At 36.6% G+C, this 25,320-nt stretch overlaps 1 protein-coding gene across 40 annotated transcripts in view; it reads left to right on the top strand.

Moving 5' to 3' along the window:
* Nucleotides 1–25,320, top strand: part of fnbp1b (formin binding protein 1b) — a 175,508-nt gene that overhangs the window by 40,635 nt on the left and 109,553 nt on the right. For 27 of the 40 annotated variants that reach the window (XM_068215974.2, XM_068215975.2, XM_073935746.1 and 24 more), the window contains exon 1: nt 5,150–5,409. The exons of the other annotated variants lie outside the window; for them this stretch is intronic. In XM_068215974.2, the coding sequence (XP_068072075.2) occupies nt 5,251–5,409 (159 nt within the window). In that variant the 5' untranslated portion in view covers nt 5,150–5,250. Of the gene's footprint in view, nt 1–5,149; nt 5,410–25,320 lie in introns of those variants that run through there. 40 annotated transcript variants of the gene reach the window in all.

Below are 25,320 nucleotides of genomic sequence, written 5' to 3' on the forward strand. Positions count from 1 at the left end.
TTTTTTTTTTACTCTAAGAAGCCACTTCTGACATTTTAAATTTTTCACAGAGATAACGTTAATGCTGTTTTAAATCTGCCACTATACTGACACACAGGCATCCGTAGCTCCACCCTCTTTTGAAAAGAGATCAATCTCATTTGAATTTAAAGCGACAGTCACCAAATTGGATCACAGCCTAAAATGGCCAGTTTCGAAGAGTTATAAAACATTATTTGTGTGGGGTATTTTGAGCTGAAACTTCACCTACACACTCTAGGGACATCAGATACTTATTTTACTGCTTGTAAAAGGGAACATCACCCTTTTAAATAACTTTATTAGATATTTTAAACAACAATAATACTTTATCATGGTTTACATTTCTCTTTAGTGTGCAGATTGACTTACATTTTAGGTTTGTGGCCCTGTATATACTGTACATGTTTGTTGCATTGCTTTTATTTGTTGATTTATTTTTTTATGTAAAGCCTTGCAGCTGGAAGGGCATCCGCTGTGTAAAACATATGCTGGATAAGTTGGCGGTTCATTCCGCTGTGGCAACCCCAGATTATTAAAGTGACTAACCCGAAAAGAAAATGAATGAACGAATGAATGTAAAGCCTAACCAGGGATGAGGGGTGCAAATTAGCTTCATGCTATATGCCCTATGTATGCAGCATCGGTTGTCTCCCTGTTAAATAAACAAGCAAATATATAAAATCAAAATAATTTCGCTCAACCACTTGAACCACTTTTCCTCTGACATCATTAAGCCCTTATTTGTAGCCCCTCCCCTCAAATGGTCTTTTCTTAAAGAGGCGCTTTTCCACCATTCAATAAACCCTGAAATGAATACCTATTGAATATCCAGGTTCACTTGTAAATCTGCTGCGTGACGGAAGTGAACTGCGTTTCAAACAGCGCTTTTAAATTCTTCACCTTTTAATAGATCAGAACACATGTAGGAAGTTTCAAAGTGCCTGTGTGTTTGGCACATGAAGCTCTCTCTCCCTCTCTCTCTCTCTCTCTCTCTCTCTCTCTCTCTCTCTCTCTCTCTCTCTCTCTCTGTGTATGTGTGTGTGTGTGTCAGTGTAAGTGAATGTGTATCAGATTTCCGCTGGCACACATACCTCACATACTCTGTATACTTTCCCTGTCACTATTAAACACACACACACACACACACACACACACACACACACACACACACACACACACACACACACACACACACACTTGTACAGCTATATTTATTGGAACTTCCCATAGACGTAATAATGTTTATACTGAACAGACTGTATATTATATCCTCTACCCTAAACCTACCCCTAAATCAACTCTCACAGGAAACAATCTGCATTGTAACATTTTCAAAATACTTGATTCTGGGGGATTTATGAGCCGTTTTTTTTTTCATAGGACCAAAAAATGTACTGCGGGGACATTTCTGTACTTGTGGGGACATTTGGTTCCCACAATGTAAGGAATACAAGGCACGCATGCACGCACACACACACACACACACACACACACACACACACACAGACACACACCTTGAGCATGTCACAGTTAAATAAACACACATGTACGTGCTCTGTGCTGGAACAGCTGTGTGTCTGTTTGTATTTCTGAAGGCTGGACAAACTCCTATAAAGATGTATTTTCAGAAGACAGACAGCAGCTAACTGAACTCTGACAGAACAAATCCTCCAAGTCTAGCCGCACGTTTAACAGTAAAGTCTGGGCACAGTTGCTATTCTGGCCAAGAACGTCCTGCTTAGACGGGAACAGACTGTTTGTTTTATTGACATTATGTGGCGTTATATTTTTTTTATGTGCACCACTGTTCAGTAGTTTAGAATAATTACAATTTATTATGTTTCTGTAGGGGGTGCTTTTATTATGGTTAATAAACAGCTGAACTGGGAAATAATATTACAATTTAAATGTACATTAAAATATAATTCAGAAGTTTGTGGTAAGCTTTAAAGAAAAGGAAAGGACATTTATTCATTTATTCATTTATTCATTTTCCTTTGGCTTAGTCCCTTATTTATAAGAGGTCGCCACAATGAAATGAACCGCCAACTATTATTACTACAGCCAGTTTAGTTCATCCAATTCCCCTATAGCGCATGTCTTTGGACTGTGGGGGAAAACTGGAGGCCTAGCCTGGGCTTGAACCAGCCAGCTTCTTGCTGTTAGTTGACAGAGCTAACCACTGAGCCACTGTGCTGCCCAGGAAAATACATTTTAAATATAAACAAACATAAAGATACAGTGCTCAACATATACGAGTACACCCCTCAAATCTCTCATTTAGATTAGTATATTTTATAGAAGTCTTTGCAATAATATATTTGCACGTGTACATTAGATTTGTCAGCCAAATCTGAAGTTGTCTAACAAAATAACTTATGATAACTGTCGAAAAACTAGTACACCTAAATGTATATGTTAGGGAAAATTATTAAATTAAACATTTTAAAAAGAAAAATCCAAGGGAAACAAAAAAAAATGTATAAATGTTTGTTGATTTTGTAGTTTCAATTTTTTTACCTAATTTTTCACATAAATTTACATGTGTTATTTTTCTATTTCTATGATTTTTGGTGACTAAAATATTATTTTAATAAATGTATCTGTTTAATAAATCAGTTTTGTTCAAATGCACCAAAATATATGACCTATATTGACTGAGAAATGAATAAAAATATTTATTTTCAAAATGGCGTGTACTCATTTATGTTGAGCACTGGGATGTTCTAAAAGCTTTCTATTAAATCTTCTTTCTGTTCATTCAACTATTCATTTTCTTTTGGCTTGGTCTCTATTTCAGAGGTCACCACAGCGGAATGAACCGCCAACTATTCCAGCATTTGATTTATGTAGCAGATGCCCTTCCAGCTCCAACTCGCACTGTAAACCCCAACAGTCAACTTTATCAAATGAAATGAGTCTAGTTAACTCAAAATTGACAAAGTTAATTATATTCGTTTGAGAAGAGTTTTGAATTCAGTGTTGAAGGTAAAGAGTTAATTACATGCCTTATTGTTTCAGCTTAAATGGAGTAAGTTCACAGTACTCATATTGACTAGTTTTTAACTCAAATGGTTTGTAGCAGTCGGTTTCCTCAAACGGTTTGAGTTGTCTTAACTGATTGGGTTTTACAGTACTCAGTTGGTTTGAGTTCTCTTCATTTATTGGGTTTTACAGTGCTCAAATACTCAGTTTACTTAAATGGATTAAGTTCACAGCACTCTTTAGTATTAGTTTATGGAACTTAAATGGTTTGTTGCAATCGGTTTCCAAAAATGGTTTGAGGTACCTTAACTGTTTTGGGTTTTACAGTGCTGTGCTGGGAAACACCCATACACTCTCATTCACACACATACTAAGGGTAATTACGTTTATTAATTTGACCTATATCGCATGTGTTTGGAAGGGGAATGTAAGGGGAACCAGAGCACCCCAGCACATTTCTGTGTGGAGTGATGCAAACTTCACACAGAAATGCCAACTGACCCAGCTGGGACTCGAACCAGCGACCTTCTTGCAGTGAGGCAATAGTGTTAACCACTGAACCACCACTAGGGGTGTCAAAATGAATTTTTTCGTCGGTTCACCCCGATGCAGACGCGGACAATTCTGTATCGGTTCTGTAATAATTATAACCGGTTATTATGTACTGACATCATTTATCTCCTATGCACTCTGTCGCGAGGGAGGTGAGCGCGAGTATTTACAACACTCAGGCAACTCAGGGCCGGCCCGTGGCATAGGCACCATAGGCATATGCTAAGGGCGCTGTATATCCAGGGGGGCGCCAGAAATGAGCGCGGTTCAGTTCGCTTTGTTTGCGATATTCCTGACACACATTCAGTTATAGACGGCAATAACTCAAAAACCTCTTACCCTAAAAAGATCTAAAGTGTGTTTCCTACAAAAAGACAAAGCTGGTTATGTTTCACAGCTGTCTTTCTTTTTTTTTCGCTCGACATTACGAGCACTGCTGCGTTTAAGCCCTCGCAATATGTGTTTAGCAGGGAGTGCTCGCGCTAAGAGGAGCTCTCGGTAAGGGACCATCGGAAAAGTGCTTATTTTTTTAGTTTTTTTTTTCTGCTCCGCTAAGCGCGAGCTCTCCCTGTTGCGAGGGCTTAAGTGTGTGTGTGTGTGTGTGTGTGTGTGTGTTTGTTTATTTGTTTGGTGCTGTCTATGTTTGTGTATGTGTTTGAATGAAAGACAGTGTGGTGCTGTGTGTCTGTGTGTTTATACAGACAGCTTGTTATAGCCTCCCCTATAAAATATAACACTGTATATAGAAAGCATCGTCAATGCACCGTGATGCACCGAGATATCGAATTGAACCGAATCGAATGCAAGATAATCGTAACCGAACCGAACCGTGAGACCAGTATAGGTTCACACCTCTAACCACCACCCACTTTGTTCATTTCCTGCAAAATATTAAGTCTTGATAACCTTGATAATAATAATTTTGCCTCTAAATGTATCTAAAAACAGGAACATTATTAGCAATTTAATAATATTACTGCTAATATTTGGTAATAACGTTAATAAAGCATTACTGGTTGTAATGTTTCTAATTCTTGATCACTTTTAAACATCTCAGCGAGCATAAGACACTTCTTTTATGAAACACAATCTGAAACTATTGTCCAGTGGTGTATTTTGTTCATGCCACGTCTCCTGGTTTCATTTCTGAGTTTCATTACCTGTGAAGGTCTCGGTTTTGAGATCCTCAGAGCTGAAGTCGGGACTCATACAGTATTATGCAACATCATAAAACAGGATCAGTCGTCTGGAGAACAAAATGGATGAAAGCTGGAAATATAACAATGAGTGCGACTGAACATTGTGTTTGTGTTGCACAAATCAGTCTGGGGACTGAGCTTTGAAGGTGTGTGTGTGTGTGTCTATATATATGTGTATGTATGTATGCATTTGTATATGTGTGTGTGTAAGTGTGTGTTTGGATAAAAGTGTATTCTTTATGCAACTTTGCAATGTTTGTGTGTTTCTTTTGAGCCGTTAATCGGCTTAATAACAAAAACGGCATAAAGCAAAGTTCACCATTCACCTAATCTCCCGGTGCATGATGGGTAATCACACACATTCCACAGTGGCTCAGAACTGAAGCTCATTTCTTTTCATTCTGGTCAACATTTTAGACACTGTTTTTCTCTCCGTCATAGAAAAGTGTTCTTGTTGCTTCTCTATCCGTACCATTAGCTGGGGATTTCACTCATGATGATGCACGAAGAGCTGTTTGATTTCTTGAGCAGACAGCGGTCGGTGGGTTCGCTTCGCTGGTTCCTAGAGGAACCCGACCCGCCGTCCGCTGTTCCTCTGACCCCCTTACAGGAGTATCTGCAGAGGCTGCTGGAGATGAAGATGCTCAGCAGTGTGAGTAAAGTCACCTTCAGCGACTCGTACGCATAGTACATTTGCCGTAGTATAAAGCTTTTTAAATGGTTTGGAATACTTGATTCTGATTGGTCGGTTGCAGTTTTATATAGTCTATCACTTTTCTGTGTGGTTAATAGGGCTGCACGATACTGGAAAAATCTAGCTCTGCAATTATTTTGTTATTCTGACATGTATATTAAGATAAGATTACAATTTCACCACATGACTTGACCATCTCTATTTAGAAAGAATGAATACATTTAGATTGATTACGCTGATTCTGTATGCAAGTTCATCTGTATAAAAATATAACAGCAATATAACAATAAACAAGCAGAGATAAATACTATATAAACACTGTAAAAGATGCAGGGTTCCACACTAGGGTTGTAACGGTATGAATTTTTTACGGTATGATAATCGTCTAAAACAATACCACGGTTTGACGGTTTTGCGGTATACGGTATTAAATAGTAATTCTCATAGCAAAGACCCTGAAAAGAATAAGAACACGTTTTCTGACTGAACAAAGGTTTTATTTCAACAAACTTTTGAAAGAACCATTTTAATAGAACTATAGAAGTCTTTTATAAAAATAAACTGAAAAATCTCCCATTTTAATAAATTAAATTAGAAGGAATAAACAAGCAGGGTCTTTTAAGATTAGACAAAAGTAAACTTAAACTGTCCTTCCTTATAAGCAGGATAAATGGGAGACCAAAAGTGCAATACCAAGTTTATGGCTGTAAACATGTATTTAAAGCGTTGTTTTTTTCAGTCTAGGTTGTGATAAAGAAATGTAAGCATGTTGAGATTTTCAGGACCTTATCTTGACCGCTGAGGTGAGAGAATGTGTCCACTTGTACAATGAACAAATAAAAAAAATAATAAATAATGTGTCAAAGTCCAAATAAACATGGTGCAAATCCTCAGTAAAAAAATAGATATAAATATTTACTATACTATAAATAGTTACATAACGAAACTAGATTCAATATGGAACATCCTTAGGTTTTATGTGCCAGCATGGATATGGTTGTCTGTGGATATGGATTTGGATATGGTTGTCTGCAATGCAGACAAACAGCTGCACCTTCATTTGTGTCTTTTGAAAACAGCAAGAGCAGCAGTTTGTCTTTGCTGTGTCACTGTTTTGTCATGTTTCTGTGCTGCTGTGGATGCAAAAGTACTTAGTATGAGAATTATTTCATGCAAAACTTTTTTTTTTTTTGTGTTTTATTTAGCCGCGCAGAAATGTATGCCTATCTCTCATTCCGTGTTGTTCAAAAAGCTTAGTGTTGGTCCACAAACAAAAGTGAAACCTATGCTTATTGGTTGTGATATAGCGAGTTTGAACCAATCTGGGCATGGAGGAGGGACAATGCATCAATGTATCATGTCTGGTTTGTCCGGAGACACAGTGACGAGCGTTTCTTTGTCAAATCAGCGTTGTCAAATTTTGATGACGTAACCGCACTGATTCCGGAGCCTCTGAAAGTCCGCGATGTCCTGTTATGTGATACAGCACTGGAAAGCTGAGATTCTCTTCTTTATGCCAATCTTTGAATTGTATGAATCGGATCAGCGGATCAAAAGTTATTAAACATTTAAGAGCAATACTTATTTTTAGCCGCGGGTGGCTGTCTCGGTCTTTAAGGGTTAAAACCGTTGATATGCGATTGTTCATGGTATGATAATCGTGCACGTTCAAATCGTGGTAAACCGTCATACTACCGGTTGTTATAACCGTATTGTTACAACCCTATTCCACACATTACCTTCATGTTGTTCCAACACAAATTGATTAAGTTAATTCAATCCTTTTTACAAATTTAAGTGGATTGAACATAAAGTAATTAAGTTGTCCCCAAAAAATCTTAATAGTTGTGGTGTTTCAACTCATTTTAAATAGCAAAAGTAAGATTTTGAGTGAAGAAAAAGTAAAAATAAAAATTAATAAAATGTTTTTAAAAAAATGTTTTATGGTTTTCTGATGACTCTAAGGGTGCTTACACACCTACACTTTTGTCTCATTTGCCCAGTTAGCGTGGGTCGTTTGGCAAATGTGAAACCAGCAATCGCGCTGGGATCTGCGCCAAATCAATCGCTCCGAGATCGCTTGAATGAGGTGGTCTCGGTTCGATTGAAACGAACTCTGGAGCGGTTTGATTGCAGTGAGAAAGCGCTATGATCCGAGCACGGCTATATCACAGTGTTTTATGGATATGTAATAGGCATCCGGCTATATGAAGAGAGAATTATGAGTAGGGCGGGAAGTTTCGGGAGTCTCCCGGATGCCCGAAAAACGAGTGATAATCATGCGTCTCCCTCCCGGTCCTCAAATACGTTGCGCACTCTTCTCACCCCTCCCCACTGCATCTCTCCTCGCTCTTCAGACACGTCGCGCACACCTTGTCAAACACCACCAAACCACCCCCCCCCCCCACCCCCCTGACAGCTAAGCGAGACTCTGCAAAATAAACCCTGACACTCTGACCAATGTAAGGAGAGTGTACTCACAGATGACTTGTTTTAAATCTTTTGGTCAGATTAGAAACTTTGCAGTGTGAAAACGAACCGCTCCAAGAACAAAGAGCAACAATGTAACGATTTTAATCCCTGTTTCGCAACAACTGAATTGATTCACAGGTGTGAAAGCACCCTAACAGTATTCATGTACAGTAATTGAGTAATCACGTGTAAATAGTGCAAAGTCTTTGCTGTAATAATAATTTATTACAATTAATTATTATTAAACTTACAAACAGTATAATTTCTTATGCAGATCTTGTGAGGTGACTATTGCGAATGATCACATTTCGATATCAATGCTGAAATGTTAAATTGTGAAGCCCCAATGGTTCACTGTTGTTTCAATCCAGACTACTGTAGCATTATGTCTTGCCAAGTGTTATATCTCATTTTTTATTTGATAATTAGTTTGTTTCACAAGGCTCCTACACACCTTGACGTTTTTCGTTTGCGTTTATCGACATCGTTTAACGAGACGTTTTTCCGTATTCAAACCCAAGAGATTTTCACTGGCGTCAAGCAGAAGAGTATGCAAAATCACTCCTTGACGTTAGATGGCGCAACACAACTTTAAGCTTCTGACACCCGTTTATAACACAGAAGAAGAGGAGGAGAGGAATTTCACACGCTTGTTGTTAAAAGTTACTGGTGACTCGAACAAGCATGGATGGTTCAAGCAGCAGCTCCAGCTCTAGTGATGAAGAAGCAGCTAAACGTTCATATCACCGGCATCTACTTTAATGTGCGCTCGCATTGATAGTTTTGCGCTTGGGCGCCTCCAAGTGCTGTTTACTGTAACTTCAGCAGCTCCGTGCATGTGAACAAAAGTGGCAATCTGATTGGTGGAGAAGGTTTTGACGCAGCATGTCAAAACAAAAAAACGAGCATGAGGCGTTTTTTTTTTTTTTAAATGATGCTTTTGCGCCTGGCGTTTTGCGCGTTGGTGTGCACGATCACATTGACGCCCGTTATTTTGTCGTGAGGCGTTAAACATCGACGGAAAACGCGAGCAAAAAACGTCTCAGTGTGCATGGGCCTTAATTAATTTTAAAACTTTAGGCCCATGTCCGCACCAATACATTCTGGTTTAAAAACGCATATTTTTCCCCTTCTGTTCACATTGAGATGCATTTTTAGGAAACAAAAGTGTATCTTTTTAAAACCGCTTTCTAAAGTGGATCAATTTGAAAATGGCGTTTTGACATTGCAGTGTGTACTGTGAAAATGGAGGCTTTCAGAAACAATGACACATTTTAATCATATAGCACAGTCATGTGACCAATTCAGCATTCAATATGGTGGACGACATTGTACTGTTTTGGATGCTGTCCGTTTTGAAAGCATTATTAAAAATTAATGTCATTTTGTTCATGCTCCATTTCGCCTCTCTTTAAGGGACATAATGTTTTCTGGGAGCTGTTGTTCAGTGGCAGAAGCAGGCAAATGTACATGGAGTGAATGATTTGGGTGATTTTCTTCGACATTGTGCCACGATAATACAAAGAGATGGAAAGTAAATAAATGCCAGATTGATATGTTGCAGGTGAAATTGAACAAACACACGAACAAAAGCATTTTCAGTCATTTTAGTGTGGATGACCTTTTTTTGTTTAAATATATCCTTAGTCTACCCAGCAGGCACTGGATGTCAATATGACGTCAGATTGATGTTGTACCCCAATGTTGTGTGGTGGTTGCATTTTGTTTGGAAATGAAAATTGGGTTGACGTCAGAACTCAACATCTAGATGGCTTCAATGTCCAACATCCATCCGAAAATCAACCAAATATCGTATCAAAATAACGTCTTATAATGTTAAAGCTTGATGTGTGGATGTTACAACTATGACGTCTATCAGATGTTGAATTGTGATTGCTATTTGGTTGTTATCATAACTGACGAATAAATGTCAGTGTTTGACGTCAATATGACATTGGTTTACGATGTTGGCTTGAAGTTGGATTTTGGTCACTTTCCAACTCAACCTAAAATCAACCAAATATCAACATTAGTTGACGTCATTATTAGAGATCAAAATAACGTTGTTCTTAGACAATGGCTAGAGGTTGAATTTTGGGCACCTGACATCACAACCTAAATCTAACCTAATATTAATGTTTTATGATGTTGTGTATCTGCTGTGTAGTTACAGAGGAGTTACCAAATCCCAAAAAGAATGGATAACAATGTATATAGAAATAATGTTAATACAATTCTATTTCTTCAACAAAACACTTCTAAATTCTAAATATAATTTTATTATTTCAATTGTCTGTGCCTCTTTAATTAGTTCCATGAATGTAATGTTTCATATTTAATATAATAAAAACAAAATTTGTTTCGTATTAATTTTAAATTGAATTTATATAAAGGAATGAAATGGATTGGATGTTGGTAAAATTAGTTAATAGTTTTCATTAATTGGGCAGAGATGGCTAAAGTACACAAATCCTTTAATCAAGTAGAAGTACAGATGCTCATGTTTAATATGATTCTGGTAGAAGTTGAAGTACTGATTACACTTTTGTACTCGAGTTAAATTTTATGAAGTAGCTAAGCAGCATTACATCCTGCATTATGGCACCAACATTGCTTAAAATCTTGGCCTATATATCATCATCCTGATGCAAACTGACATCATTTTTCATGTAGTTTTGCGACTGTTGGATAAAAAAAACAACAGCCGCCATTCATGTTCATACACTGTAAAAATAATTCCATAGCCTGTATATCTTTACAAATAATGTCTTTTTACACTGAATTCTCTCCAAAAATATATTGATTTTATTTAAATTTCATATCTGAATATTTTTGTATTGAATACATTGAAAATACATTTTCTTCTGCTAAAATAGATACTTATTGTATTTGCCTGCTTTTTGTGTTAGCAGCTCTTACCTGTTATTTAAGTGTTTTTTTCCCCCAGGGTATTGTGGATATTGTATGTAAGGGATAAAGATCAATTCTGTTAATATATTTATTCTATGCAAAAATCTACATACTGGTGTGACTACAACCTACATGTGCATGATCTTTTATCCATGTGATAAATACAGGATCTTTTATATTAGATTTGTATTCATGAATCGCCCAGTATAGTTACTTTTGTTGTTGTAAAACATCTGTTAAAAAAAAAAATGTAGATTAACATGCCTAAATGTAAAATCATATATAGGCAATAAAAAAACAAGAAAAAACTGTAAAACATCATACATTCTGTATTAGGAAATATGAACTCAACGGAAATAAATCTCAATGCATAAAAATATTATGAAGTATTTGATTGTTTTAGTACTAAATGTACAAATCAAAACACTTTTATTTGCTGTATTAGACTGAAAGACCAGAGAAAACCTGCGCAGTTTGATCGAACGTACAAAGCAAAAGACTGTTTAGCTTAAGCATTTAAACGGCATATTTTTGAACTGGAAAGTGTCTCTCTTGTTTACATGTGATCTGACAATCAAATTGTGTCTTATTACCGTGTAAACAAGGCAGCATCAGTCATGTTAAATTCACAGACTCCCTCTGTCTCCTAGGCATGGGCCGGTATTGACCTTATTCTAAAATGCGGAAGTGCGCCTGTTTTCGCGATTGTCTTAGAACTTCCGATTCAGTCGCCTATGGGAGAAATGACTAGGAATAATAAACGGCAGAAAATGGCCAAACTACTTGCTCAACAAACAAATGTTTGCATGACTACACAGACCAAGTAGCATAATATAATAAGAAAATATTAAATTGCAACATCAACCAGCGTAACGAGCAGTTGTTAACGTCAAAAAATGAATGGAAGTGAATGTGACCGGAAGTCGCGAGACAAAAAGATTCAAATGGCAGCGCCCGCTCGTCAGCTGAGAATAAGGTAAATAAGATTCTGACAGTATGATCACCTTGGATAAAAATATCACGGTTTCACGGTATCACAGTGTTGTGATTACTGCTCTAAAATAGCTTCTTTTTAAATGTCTGGGTAAAAAACTAAAAGTTTTCCCCCTTTTTGAACAATATATTGTATTTTGAGAACTTTTAAAAATATTTTAGAGCAGTAAATATGTCAGGCTGAATAATGAAAATTAATCATTGACTTCTGCTATCTTCATTAATTTTATAAACACATTTCTTTGCAATTTAAAATGGCATTGTTGGATATCTTTTCTGCTGGAGATCTTACACATACCTTAGGGCCGGTATTACAGAAAATTGTATCACTTTTAAAACCTTGACTTTTCCAAACCGCGGTATACCTTGAACACAGTTATATTTCCCCATGCCGACTGTCTCCTCTGCGTAGTCGTCTTTGCCTTTCTCATTGTAATCTTCATAAACTAGCCTACATGCAGTGTGTGATAACCGTTGAAAAAGCCGCACAAAATACACTAACAAAGTATTTGTACCTTGTACTTCCCATCTCTGCAATTGGGCATTAGTCATATTGATTGATTATGTAATTATGCCTTGTGTTTTACTTTTTAATTTGGAATATTTGGACAAGTTTCGACATTAGAACATTGTAAGACATTACATTTTGCAACATCTCCATGATATTTGCTAATAGAGTGTGTCAATGATTGATAATGTAAGTTTTTTTGGTACTGAAATTGTCAAATATGCTTCAGTAAGTGCTTGACTCGACAATGACCAATTAGTTATTTTGACCCTGATGAATCAGTCTGTTCATCAGTTTTGTCGTAGTTCTTGGTTATCAGGGTGTATGTCCTGTGTCAGCGTGAACCCTTGAATTTCTGGCACACATCAGCAAAGCCTGAAAGTGAGTGTGTGTGGGTGAGAAAACACTTGAGTGTGTGTGTTCATGTGTCATCTTTCCTGTCAAATTGACTCAAATTCCAGCTTCAAATTCATGAGTGGGACTTAATATACAGATGTGACAGACAGACAGACAGGACTCCACCCAAAACCACTTCATTTAAATATATTTGTAGACTGATGCAACAGGAAATGCGTAAATATACAAATCACCTTCATGCTCTTCTGTTTCTATCTCTCTCACATACTAGTTAGAGAAACTTAAGCAACAACCCAGTACAGATTAGAACTAAAAGCAGACTATCAAGCATTGCGATCACCCCAAACCACACAGCAATGCATTATCTAGCAATAAGGTCACCTCTGCAACTGCATAGCACTGCACTTATAAACGCTCAAATTATTTCTGCAAATATATAGAAATGCACCATCAAGTATCCCTGTCATCCTAGCAACCTCATAGCAACACACCATCTCCAATGCAAACCATTCAGACAGCACTAAATTAACCACTCATCCTGTTCAACTGCATAGCGATGCATTAAAGAATGTTCAGGTTACCCCACCAACCACATAGCAACCCAGTATTGCCAGTTATATTTTCCGAGCAACTGCATAGCATCGTGTTATAGAATGTTCAGGTCACCCCAGCAACCACATAGCAACGGACTATTAGCCAGTCATATTCCACCAGCAACTGCATAGCAACATGTTATAGAATGTTCAGGTCACCCTAGCAACAACATAGCAAACCAATTATGGCCAGTCATATTCCATCAACTGCATAGCAACGCATTATAGGTTGTTCAGATTACCATAGCAACCACATGGCAGCGCACTTTCAGCCACTCACGTTGGCCCAGCAGTTGCATAGCAACGAATTTTAAAATGTTTAGATTGTCCCGGCAACCACATGGCAACTCATTATAAGCCAGTCAGATTGGCCCAGGAACTACTTGGCAACATATTATAGATTGTTCAGATTACCAAAGCAACCACATGGCAACACACTATTAGCTAGTCACTTCCCCCCAGCAACTGCATAGCAACACATTTTAGACTGTTTAGATTACCACAGCAACCAGCCAACCACATGGCAACACGTTTTCAGCCAGTCATATTTTCCCAGCAACTGCGTAGCAACGCATTATAGATTGTTCAAATCACCTCAGCAACTACGTGGCAATGCATTATAAACCAGTCAGATTGGCCCAGCAACTGCATAGCAACGGATTTTAGAATGTTTAGATTGTCCCGGAAACCACATGGCAACAAATTATAAGCCAGTCAGATTGTCCCGGCAACTGCATAGCAACAGATTTTAGAATGTTTAGATTGTCCCGGCAACCACATGGCAACAAATTATAAGCCAGTCAGATTGGCCCCCGCAACTGCGTAGCAGCGGATTTTAGAATGTTCAGATTGTCCCGGTAACTACATGGCAACACATTATAGGTTGTTCAGATTACCACGATAACCACGTCAACGCACTTACAGCCAGTCATATTTGCACTGCAACTGCATAGCAATGCATTATAGATTGTTCAGATTACCACAGGAACTGTACATAACAATACACTTTTAGCCACTAATTTTACCCAGCAACAGCATAACAACACATTATAAATTGTTCAGATTACCATGACAACCACACGGGATCACACTCAGGTTGGCCAAGCAACTGCATAGGAACAAACTGTAACATATCTAGATTACCTTAGCAACCACATGCCATCGAACCATATAACCAATTAACCCCTCAAATTAGCATTATCAACGAATTAGCTTTAGAGTTTAAAAGTCCAAGTTTCGAGTTTTAGAGACCAAGTTTTGAGTTTGTTATTTCTCAGCATCCGACAATGTCTCTCAGTAGATGTTTTTCTGTTAGCATAGCTGATAAATGATGCTAGCTGTGTTTTGGTAAAGGCTTTCTGTAGTGGTTGTGGTGATTATTATTTTTTCCTGGGTGTTTTAAAACGATCAGCTGTTTCAGGAAAGTCGACTTTATATGATGTGCTACTGTGTGTAGAGATGTTTGAGTTCATGTTGAACGTTTTCATGCCAGTAACACTAATGTTGGTGATGGGACTATCCGAGTGTGTGTGACCCTGTCTGTGGATCATGACTAAGAGGTTACAGTATCTCTGTTCTGCCTTTTTTCTGCAGCACAAAGACCCTGTGTGAGCCACCAATGGACTGGCATTCACACAAGCACACACACACACACTCAGAAACGCACACAAACTGCTCAACGTCTCACACAAATATTTCTCTCTGAATGCAAAACCGCCTACAAGCACCAGCCACAATGAACAGAGGCCATTGAAGGAGGAGAGAGACGCTTCTATTTTCCACAATAAGCATAACTTCAAAACATCTCATGACGATTAAAAAACCCCAGAACAAATTCAGAATACATAAAAGATTTAGATGCATTTAATGTCACCAATATGAGCAAATCCAGTCATGTGCTTTTTATGTCTCAAATAAAAATTCTGTTGGTGAGTTTCATGAGTATAATTGTTGTTTTTAACAAATAAATAGTTAAAACTGATATGTTAGAAATAACATATATTAATTTATAATAAAGCTTTTAAATTTAATTTAAAATTGACAAATTTAATTTAATTTAATTCAGTTTATTTTAATTAAATTTAATGTTTTAGTAGTGATCGTCATATTCACCCTTAACACTGTATTTTAAATTAGATTATTAAATAAACTAACTTTATTTAAGCTTTTTAGAAGTGACTATCAAATACACTCTTCGCCCTATTTTTATGATTAATAATTCATTTTATTTTATTTGAATTATCATTATGTACTGCTTACTCTCACTATTTCTGACTCACTCTCTTGCTCTCTCTCTCTATCTCATGATCATATACACCTTTCACTCTGTATTTTTTTAATTTTATTTAATTTTGACTGTTAAATGCCGTTTACTCTATATGTTTAGTTTAACTTGTTTAGTTTACTTTTTAGAAGTGATCATATACACCTCTCACTCTGTTTTATTTTATTTTATTTTAAAATGACCACCTTATCATTTTATTTTATATTTATTTTTAACTTTATTTTATTTTATACAATTTTTATTTTATTCTATAATTTTTTTTAATTTAATTTAATTTAATTTTATTTTAACTTTTTAGAAGTGATCATATACACCCCTCACTGGATATGTTTTATTTTATTTGATCTATTTTTTATTTTATTTTATCATTTTATTTTTTATTTTTTATTTTTTTTAAATGACTACCTTATCAATATATATATATATTTTTTTATTTTATTAAACTTTTTGGAAGTGATCATATACACCTCTCATTATATGTTTTAATTTATTTAATTTTCTTATTTAATTTAATTTTATTGTATTTTAAAATGACCACCTTATTTTATTTTACTTTATTTTATTTGAACTTTTTAGAAGTGATCATATACACCCTTCACGCTATATTTTTACATTTTATTTTATTCATTTATTCATTAATTAATTCATTTTCTTTTCGGCTTAGTCCCTTTATTCATCAGGGGACGCCACAGCGGAATGAACCGCCAACTTATCCAGCATATGTTTTACACAGCGAATGCCCTTCCAGCAGCAACCTATCACTGGGAAACAACCAAACTCTCTCTTTCACACACATACACTGCGAACAACTTGGCTTACCCAATTCACCTGTACCGCATGTCTTTAGACTTGTGGGGAAAACCAGAGGACCCAGAGGAAACAAGGGGAGAACATGCAAACTCCACACTGAAATGCCAACTGACCCAGCTGAGGCTCGAAACAGTGACCTTCTTGCTGTGAGGCGATTGTGCTACCCACTGTGCCACCGTGATGCCCTTTTTAATTTATTTATAATTTTATTGTAATTTAAAATGACCACCTGATGTATTATTTATAAGCGGAATGAACCACCAACTATTCTGGCATATGTTTTACACAGTGGATGCCCTTCCAGCTGCAACCCAGTATTGGGAAACACCCACACACACACTCAAAACGCTATGGCCAATTTATTTTATTCACACCAAACTCCACACAGAAATGGCAACTGGCCCAGCCAGGACTCGAACCAGCAACCTTCTTGCTATGAGGCAAGTGGTTAGTGCCGCTAACCACTAACCCATCGTGCTGTTTTGACCGTTACACATACAATTTAATTTTATTTTATTCAATTGATCACCCTTTCCTATCTCGAATCGACTGAGGTGTTTACATGAAGGTTTTTAAATCCAATTAAGCCATTAAGTAGATTATTTATCCACACAACTAACTGGACTGACTTCTCAAAAGGTTCTTCAAGGTATGGCTCACGTTTGTGGTGCAAACGGCACTAATAATCTCCTGACAGTGACCCCGTGTGTTAAGAGCTGAACATCTGCACCTTCTCAAAGCCACTTCCTCTGTCAGCCGCTTTTAGGTCAGCACCATTCTGATGAATGTTATTTTAACATCCCACAGAGACAGAAAAACCAGCAAGTTAACTAGAGCTCCGTCTCATTTAATGCCAGTGAGTTCATTCATGCTCACGCTACATGCAAATACGAGAAAAAACACTGTCATCATCGAATAATTGAAATGAAAAGCGTTTGCATGATCATGTGTGTGTGTGCATCTTCTCTTTTGTTTTTTCAAAGCACTTTTGTTTTTAGCTGCGTGTGTGAATCAGGGTTTCTGTATGAGTGTCATTTGGGGAATTTTGTTCATGAACACCGCTAGAACCCCTCAGGTGTGTGTGTTTGGGATTTGGAGAACTTTCCAGTTGTTGGTCATTTAGTTTTAAGCTCACTACAAACAGACTGAAGATTCTGATCAAAAGAGACCGATTGTCAGTCGACCTTTTGTGGTTTGCTCAGTGTGACTAGAGTTGCTCTCTGCTGCTCAGTAGTGGTCAGTGATGGAACTACAGATCTAAAACAAGACTCATTTCCTGTTTTCTTCTTCCTGTCATGAGTAATTAGAGAATAATCATCACATTTATTTACACTTTTTTATACATTTACAGTATTAAAAATATATATTTATAGTTCATTAACGTTCTAGAAGTAATCATCATACACTGTAAAACCTAACAGTCAACTTTATCAAATGAAATGAGTGAAAGTTAATTCTACTCATTTGAAGAGAGTTTTGAACTCAGTGTTGAAGGTAATAAGTTCATTTAAGTTGAAGTAATAAGGTATTTAATTGATTAAGTTCACAGCACTCATATAGATTTTTTTCTTTCTTTTTTTTTCTTTTTTTTCTTTTTGGGTTTTATGCACTTGTTTTGTTTTGTTTTATTTTGACCACATGTAATCACATACACACAAGTAACTGTAAATTATGTTTAATTTTAGCAATTATTTTAACCTAAGAGATCATAATATTATATAATAAATATTTTTATATTGCTAAACGTGATCAAATACTCTATACTTTTATTTATTCACTTATTTATTATTATCATAATACATTTTTATAAATTAATTTATTGATTTTTATTTCCTATAAGTGACTTCAAATGTATTTAAGTTTATGTTATTGAAAATTTCTTAACGATGACCACCATATGCCAAAAAAAAGATGTAATTTATTTTACTTAATTTCTATAACTTTATGAAAATATAAAAAATATATAAAAACGATTGTGCACAATTTAAAAAATTATTTGTTATTTTAAACTTCAATATTACTTTTATTCTTCATATTTCAACCTCTCAAAATGAACATGTTTTTATTTTATTTTGTTTTATTTTTATCAAATGTAGTCCCATTCTCCCAAATAACTGTAATTTCTGTTTAATTTGAACAATTATTTTGACTAACATGACTAATATTTAATTAATATTTTCATATTTCTAAAAGTGAGCAAATACTTTACACATTTATTTATTTGTTTATTTATTATTATTATTATTATTATTGTTATTATTATTCTTTTTATTTATTCACTAATTGATTTTTTTTCCTATAAGTGACGTCAAATATATCAAAGTTAATTTTATTGAAAATTTCTTGTGCAAAAAAAGAGATTAATTTTATTTGACTTTATTTGGAATAACTTTATAAAAATTAAAAAATATACTAACACTGTACACAATTAAATATATATATATATATATATATATATATATATATATATATATATATATATATATATATATATATATATATATATAATATTTAAATTAAATTTTATTTTATTGTTATATTTTATTTTTATATTTCCTAAAAGTAACCGCAAGTAAGTTCTGTTTCAGTTTAGCAATTATTTTAACTTAAGTGACCACCAAGTGTTTGTGTATTTTAAAAAAATCTTTCTAAAAGTGATCAAATACTCTTCACTTTTATTTTAATTTGGTTTATTTTTATTTTTAATTTATCTTTAATTTATTTTTACTTCCTTTAAGTGACGTCAAATGTATTTTAGTTCATTTTAATGAAAATGTCCTAAAATTAACCACCATATGCATTTTATTTTATATCATTCTACTTCTTTTTGATAACGTTATTAAAATAAAAAATATTTTAAAAAAGCAGTTAAAATGTATCTTACATCTTAAAACAACTTCATTATGTACCATTTTATTTTATTTGACCATCTAGTGACCTTTCTGACCCGAGTAGCTTCATGTTCCTATGGTCACCTTCAGGAATCTTCTGTCTGTCCTATTTCCTTAATCTACGCCAATGATCTGGCTGTAGACCTGACATCTGCCTGTGTTTAACAAACACAACCTCATTCCTCATCTACAAACACACACATACACACACATACGCTGTTGGCCTACTAGTGTTCATATCTGTATAAGTAGCATCTGTGTGTGTGTGTAAGTGCTAAAGTGTGAGATATCAGTCCAGAGTAAACCTTTTATGACCAGCAATAAAACCATCCGCTTATTATCCAGACTGAGGTTTACATTCTCAATCAAATCACACCACACAGACCGACGAACGTGGTTTGTCCACAAAACATAATTATATTGCTCCTGTATGCAGTTAAAGTCAAAATCATCAGCCCTCTTGTGAAACTTGAATTCTTTTTCAAATATTTCACAGATTTTTTTCAACACATTTCTAAACATAATAGTTTTAATAACTCATTTCTAATAACTATTTAGTTTTTCTTTACCATGTTGACAGTACCTCAGATTTTACTAGATATTTGCAAGATTCTAGTATTCAGCTTAGTGCAGTTTAAAGACTTAACTAGTATATTAAGTATGCTAATTAGGCAAGCTTGGTTAATTAGGAAAGTTATTGGACAACAGTGGTCTGGGATCAGATCAGCCAGATCTTATTTTCTAAATATTCTACTAAATTTAAAGCAGCAGACTGATCTGAGGTCAGTGGTGTGGGGTTGTGAATTCAGAAAGTGTTGGTCAGAAAGCGAATATATTTAGCATTTGATCTCTAACTGTGATGTGCATAAATGAGTGGCGTTCTTCATTAGCATCGTGATTAATTGGAGCAGCGCCCTGGGGCAGCAAAGCACGTGCTCGCTGCCTAAATTAAGGCCAGATTTCATGCGGATCCTGAGTGAATCATGTTGTGTGAGCTTGTGTGTTTGCTGAGGGTGAGTTCATAGCGGGAGGGAAAATTAAAAACAGATTTGAGATGCGTTTGCACGTCTGAAATTGGAAAGTTTGTGTACAAAATGACAACTTTGTGAAAATAATTCCTGTGTAATCATGTGGGTCTGCAAAGATGAAAGAAATGTGCGGTATTGTGCATGCCAGGCCAGTAGGTGGCGATGTCATTTGTTATTGAAAGATTTACGGTCCTGTACTCCAACAGTTTGTGTATTTTATATATAATAACACACATGACATTACTTTTTATCCCACAAAATCACATTTTTGTACTTCACATCTATGGTATTTACAATAATGGTATCATTTTCAAAGGTTTCTTTTTGGGCCCCTTAAACGCTACTGATTTGTACATGAACATCCAAAACCCTCAAGATATTTTTCATTTTAGTTGACTTGGGTGATTTAGGTGGTTGCTATGTGGTTGCTGGAGTACTTACTAGCTAGTTCTAAAGGCTAATTTATACCAAAGACTATAGAATACATAAGACATGTCACTCGCATAGTTTTAAATTGAGAAAAGTGTACTGGTCATATGGCGAATGAAGCCCCGTCTTCTAATATAGGAGCCATCGATATAGACTGATCATTCTCCGGGGGGATGGGCTGAGGATAGACATGAGTTTCTGCAGATTTCGTGTGATTTGAATGCTTAGAAATGAACTAAAGAGAAAGTTATTGTTTAATTTTATTGGTGATTCCTAATATGAAATTCAGTAGTAAGCTTGGCAAAGTGTTTTGGAGAATTTGATGTTTCCCCATTCAGACAGAAAGCCAGAGCTTACTGCTCGAGAGGCATTTTACAGATGTCCGCCGAGTGAAATGACTTGTCTTAAAGGGACTTTGGCTGCGTCCGAAACCGCATACTTCCATACTATACAGAACGCTAAAATCGGTATGCGAGCCGGGTAGTATGTCCGAATTCATAGATTTCGAAAATCAGTACACAAGAAGTACCCAGATGACTTCCTACTTACTACTTCACGTGACCATGACAAAATGGCGGATGTAGTATGTCCGAATCCCATTTATACTTTTCATATTCATACTGTATAGAACATACTACTCGGCCGTTAAAAAAGTATGTTTAAATTCAAATGCAGTACTTACTGAGTTGTAGGCGGTTTCAGACTCAACCTTTATTTATACTTCTGCATCGAGTGATCAGCATGATCCATTGCGCCTGCCTTGCGCTTAGTTATGCATTTATACTTCTGCATGCTGTTTGTGTTGCTCTGCAATAACGCTTCCGAAATGCTAGGTGGCAGTAGGTTTTTATAATTATTTACCAAAAATTTTAAGAGGAACTATTTTGTACTTTGCAGGTACTAATATGTACCCTTGAGGTATTAATATGGACCTTTTAGGTACAAATTTGTATCTTTTGGAAAGGTACTACCCCAGGGACTGCTTGCATACTTTTATTTCTGACAGTGTTGCTGTGCAGGTGTAAGGATTGACTTTACTGCTTTCATGGACAGAAATCATTGGTTAAAATGGCTAAAGACAGCAAAGTTTAACACTTTCAGTTGTACTGATTGGTTGTTTTTACAGACAGGATCTGGGTGTCTGACTAGCGCTCTGCTCTTCAGTCTCTGGATTTAATGAGTTCATGAGAGACGAGTGAACTCTAGGATTTCTCTGTGTCCCATCAGAGCACACAATGCCTATTTATAGTGAGAGAGGAGGCGTGTGTGTGCGTGTTTCTGGATGATGGAATATATGTCATACCGCTCTTCTCATGCTTGTGTTTATGTGAAAGTGTGTGCTTTATTTTCAGGCTGATTTGCAGCGTTCTACTGAGAATAATTATCATGAAAAAGATCTGCTTTTTCAATACATAGAGGAGAGCATGACCTAATTTCTGATGCTGAGTCCATGATGACATCATCACGATGATCATAAGAGGGCATGTGTGTGTGTTTAAAGGAACAGTGCACCTTAAAATGAATATTATGTCATTATTTAAAGGGATAGTTCACCTAATAATGAAAGTTCTGTCATCATTTACCCACCTTTTACTTGTTCTAAAACAGTTTGAGCTTTGTTCGTTCTGTTGAACACAAAATAATATATTTTGAAGAATGTTGGAAAACCTGTAAACAATGATTTCTATGGCATTTGTTTTTCCTACTATGGATGTCAGTGATGATTACAGTGTAGATTGTCATTTTTACAATGTAGATTGTGTCAAAGCAGCTTCACATAGAAGATCATAGTAAATTGAAACAGTGTAGTTCAGTTTTCAGAGTTTAGGTTTAGTTCAGCTCAGTTCAGTGTGGTTTAATAATCACTACTGAGAGTCCAAACACTGAAGAGCAAATCCATCGATGAGCAGCCCTACAGATCCCGAACCATGCAAGCCAGTGGCGGCAACGTTGAGGAAAAAACTTCACCAATTGGCGAAGGCGAAGAATTAAAAAACAATGAGAGAAAGCAGGCTCAGTTGGGCACTATTTCTCCTATGGCCAAACGTCTTGTGCAGAGCTGCAGTCTAGGCGCCGGAGGCTGGAAAGCTGTACCTTTAGCGAAGACTCGTCTGTCCATGGAGCGTCACAAGAATCAGTCGCAAGCTCTCCACTCCGCCATGACCACCACAGCAGCTGCTCTGGATACGGCCTGGTCCAGGATATGGAAACCTTGGGATCATCTCGTCGCTGGTCTTGGATCGAATCCGTGGCGCTGCACAGTCTGAGGGCCTCGGTATGAGTATCCCCAGGTGGAAATAAAGAATATAGAGAATAATTAGCGTAGATGCAGTTCATAGCGCATATAAACGAGATGCAAAACCTGCGTGGAGCACATTCATGTATCATACCGCTAAGTGATGCACTGAGTGTATGCTTTACTAAAAAGATAGGTCTTTAATCTAGTTTTGAATTGAGAGAGTGTGTCTGAGCCTCGGACATTATCAAGAAGGCTATTCCAGAGTTTAGGAGCCATAAATGAGAAGGCTCGACCTCCTTTACTCGACTTTGCTATTCTAGGTACTACCAGAAGCCCTGAGTTTGGAGATCTTAAAGAGTGGGTTGGATTGTAGCGAGACAGAAGGTTGGTTTGATAAACAGGAGCTTTTTGTGAACATTATTTAAAGCTTTATAGGTAGGAAGCAGTATTTTAAATTCAATATGAAACTTAACAGGTAACCAGTCTAAGTATGCTATTTTGATTGAAAAGATATTTAAAACTGGAGACTAAGTTCACTCTGGCCACCCTGACGACAACGCAGTCTAAATGTATCATTTATTGCCCTTGGTCCGGACCAAATGAAGCAAAGTATATGTAAAAGCGCCCTAAATCACAACTCATCAGCGTTTATTTGAGAGCGCACAAGAAAAAAATCCTAGAGGAAACACTCTATCCACAAAATTTTTAGCTATTTTAAAATTTGACTAAACTATTTAGTCCATTGAAATGAATGGGTTTCATAGAGCATCATTTTCTTCATTTTTTCCCGCTTTTAGCCTTTATTTGGCTTCACCTTTTGGCCAAAAATTGAAAATGGCATTTTCTGCAGGTAATTTTCATCATCTGAAAATCCGGTGCATTCCTAATTCCTATCGCTCATATAACAGAAGAGAGTTTTATCAAAATTTACCCAGCAAAAATGCCCCTTCATATGTTAGTAAACACATTTTCACTCGTAGTTAGGGGAAGTCTTTTATTTGTTTCCTTAAGAGCTATTCACACTTCAACAATAAAAACATGAATAATGCATTGAAATTCTTACATAACTGCTTTAAGCATATGCACATGACCATTTCATAACAAATGACAGCACAAAAGACTCCATTAAAGTAGTCCATATGATTTGTGCGGTTCAAGCTGTGAAAGAAAGTAAAGACTGACAGCTAACCTTTCAGGTGTGTGCATGTATGAAAGTGTGACTGTCTCTTCATATTACATCTAAAAGACCCTAAAGGGGGGTTTTGAATATCAGACGTCTTTTAAATTCCTCTTTGAGTCATTCTCTCCATATTTCCATCCAGTTGCTCAGTCACCACTTGGCAGAGCTTTGATTCGAACTCATGTGTGGTTCAGACGCCTACAGTCAATTGTGTGTGTGTGTTTGTGCTCAACCTCCTTCTGATCTGTCGTTTCCATCTTCCAAACGAGTTCAGAGCGGATGCAGGTGCTCTGCAATCTGTTGGGTCTGTGTTCAGGGTCAGCTGGTGACCCTTCGTGACCCTCATTAATCCTCGCCAACTCGCTGTGTGCATCGTGATGTTATTGCAAACGCAGGCACTGCTGGAGTTTTACAGTGGACATAATGACTCCATCACCTCTGCTGGAGTGTGTGTTCGACTGCCATCTAATAGAGCAGGGGTTCCCAAACTTTACAGCCCACGACCCTCAAAATATCAATGCCAGTGACTCACGACCCCCACTATCCTCAGAGGTGGTTATAAATATTTAAATATTGTGCACACAATAATAGGCCTAAATAAACACGAGCATATTGACAATACTAAAAAATTGCAACAGTCTAACAACTACTCTGTTATTCCACAGAGTTATGGGATCAGAAAAGTATCAATAAACATTTGTTATAGATGTGACCAAAAAGTAGTGATGCTCCGATAAGCATTTTTGGGGCTGATTACAGATCACTAAGGGCGTACTCACACTATGCCATCCGTACCGTGCTCAGGCCTGTTTCCTGGATCGTTTGAGTGCGCTGAATCAGGCTCAAGCACGGTTCACTTGGCCAGCCCTGGCCTGGTTGGAATAGGTGTGCCTGAGCATGGTTCACTTGGGCTTTGGCGCGATACGCTTGTGTGTGAGTGCAAAACGTGACAAAGCCCGAAAATGAAAGCGAGACGTGACTTTTAAGGGACTGTTTCATATGGATTTATTAATCATTCTAACTGTTCAGTGATCGCAAACTGCCGTAGTTTATTAAAGACGCAAACCCCTCACTGCACCACAGCTGCGCACCTTCAGCAGACCTTCTCATTCCTGCAGCACGAGGGCTTTATGACTGTTTATGAGCGTGAAAAGTGGCGGATCTGTTCGGCGAAA

This window comes from Danio rerio, chromosome 21, assembly GCF_049306965.1.
Source record: "Danio rerio strain Tuebingen ecotype United States chromosome 21, GRCz12tu, whole genome shotgun sequence".
NCBI lineage: Eukaryota > Metazoa > Chordata > Actinopteri > Cypriniformes > Danionidae > Danio > Danio rerio.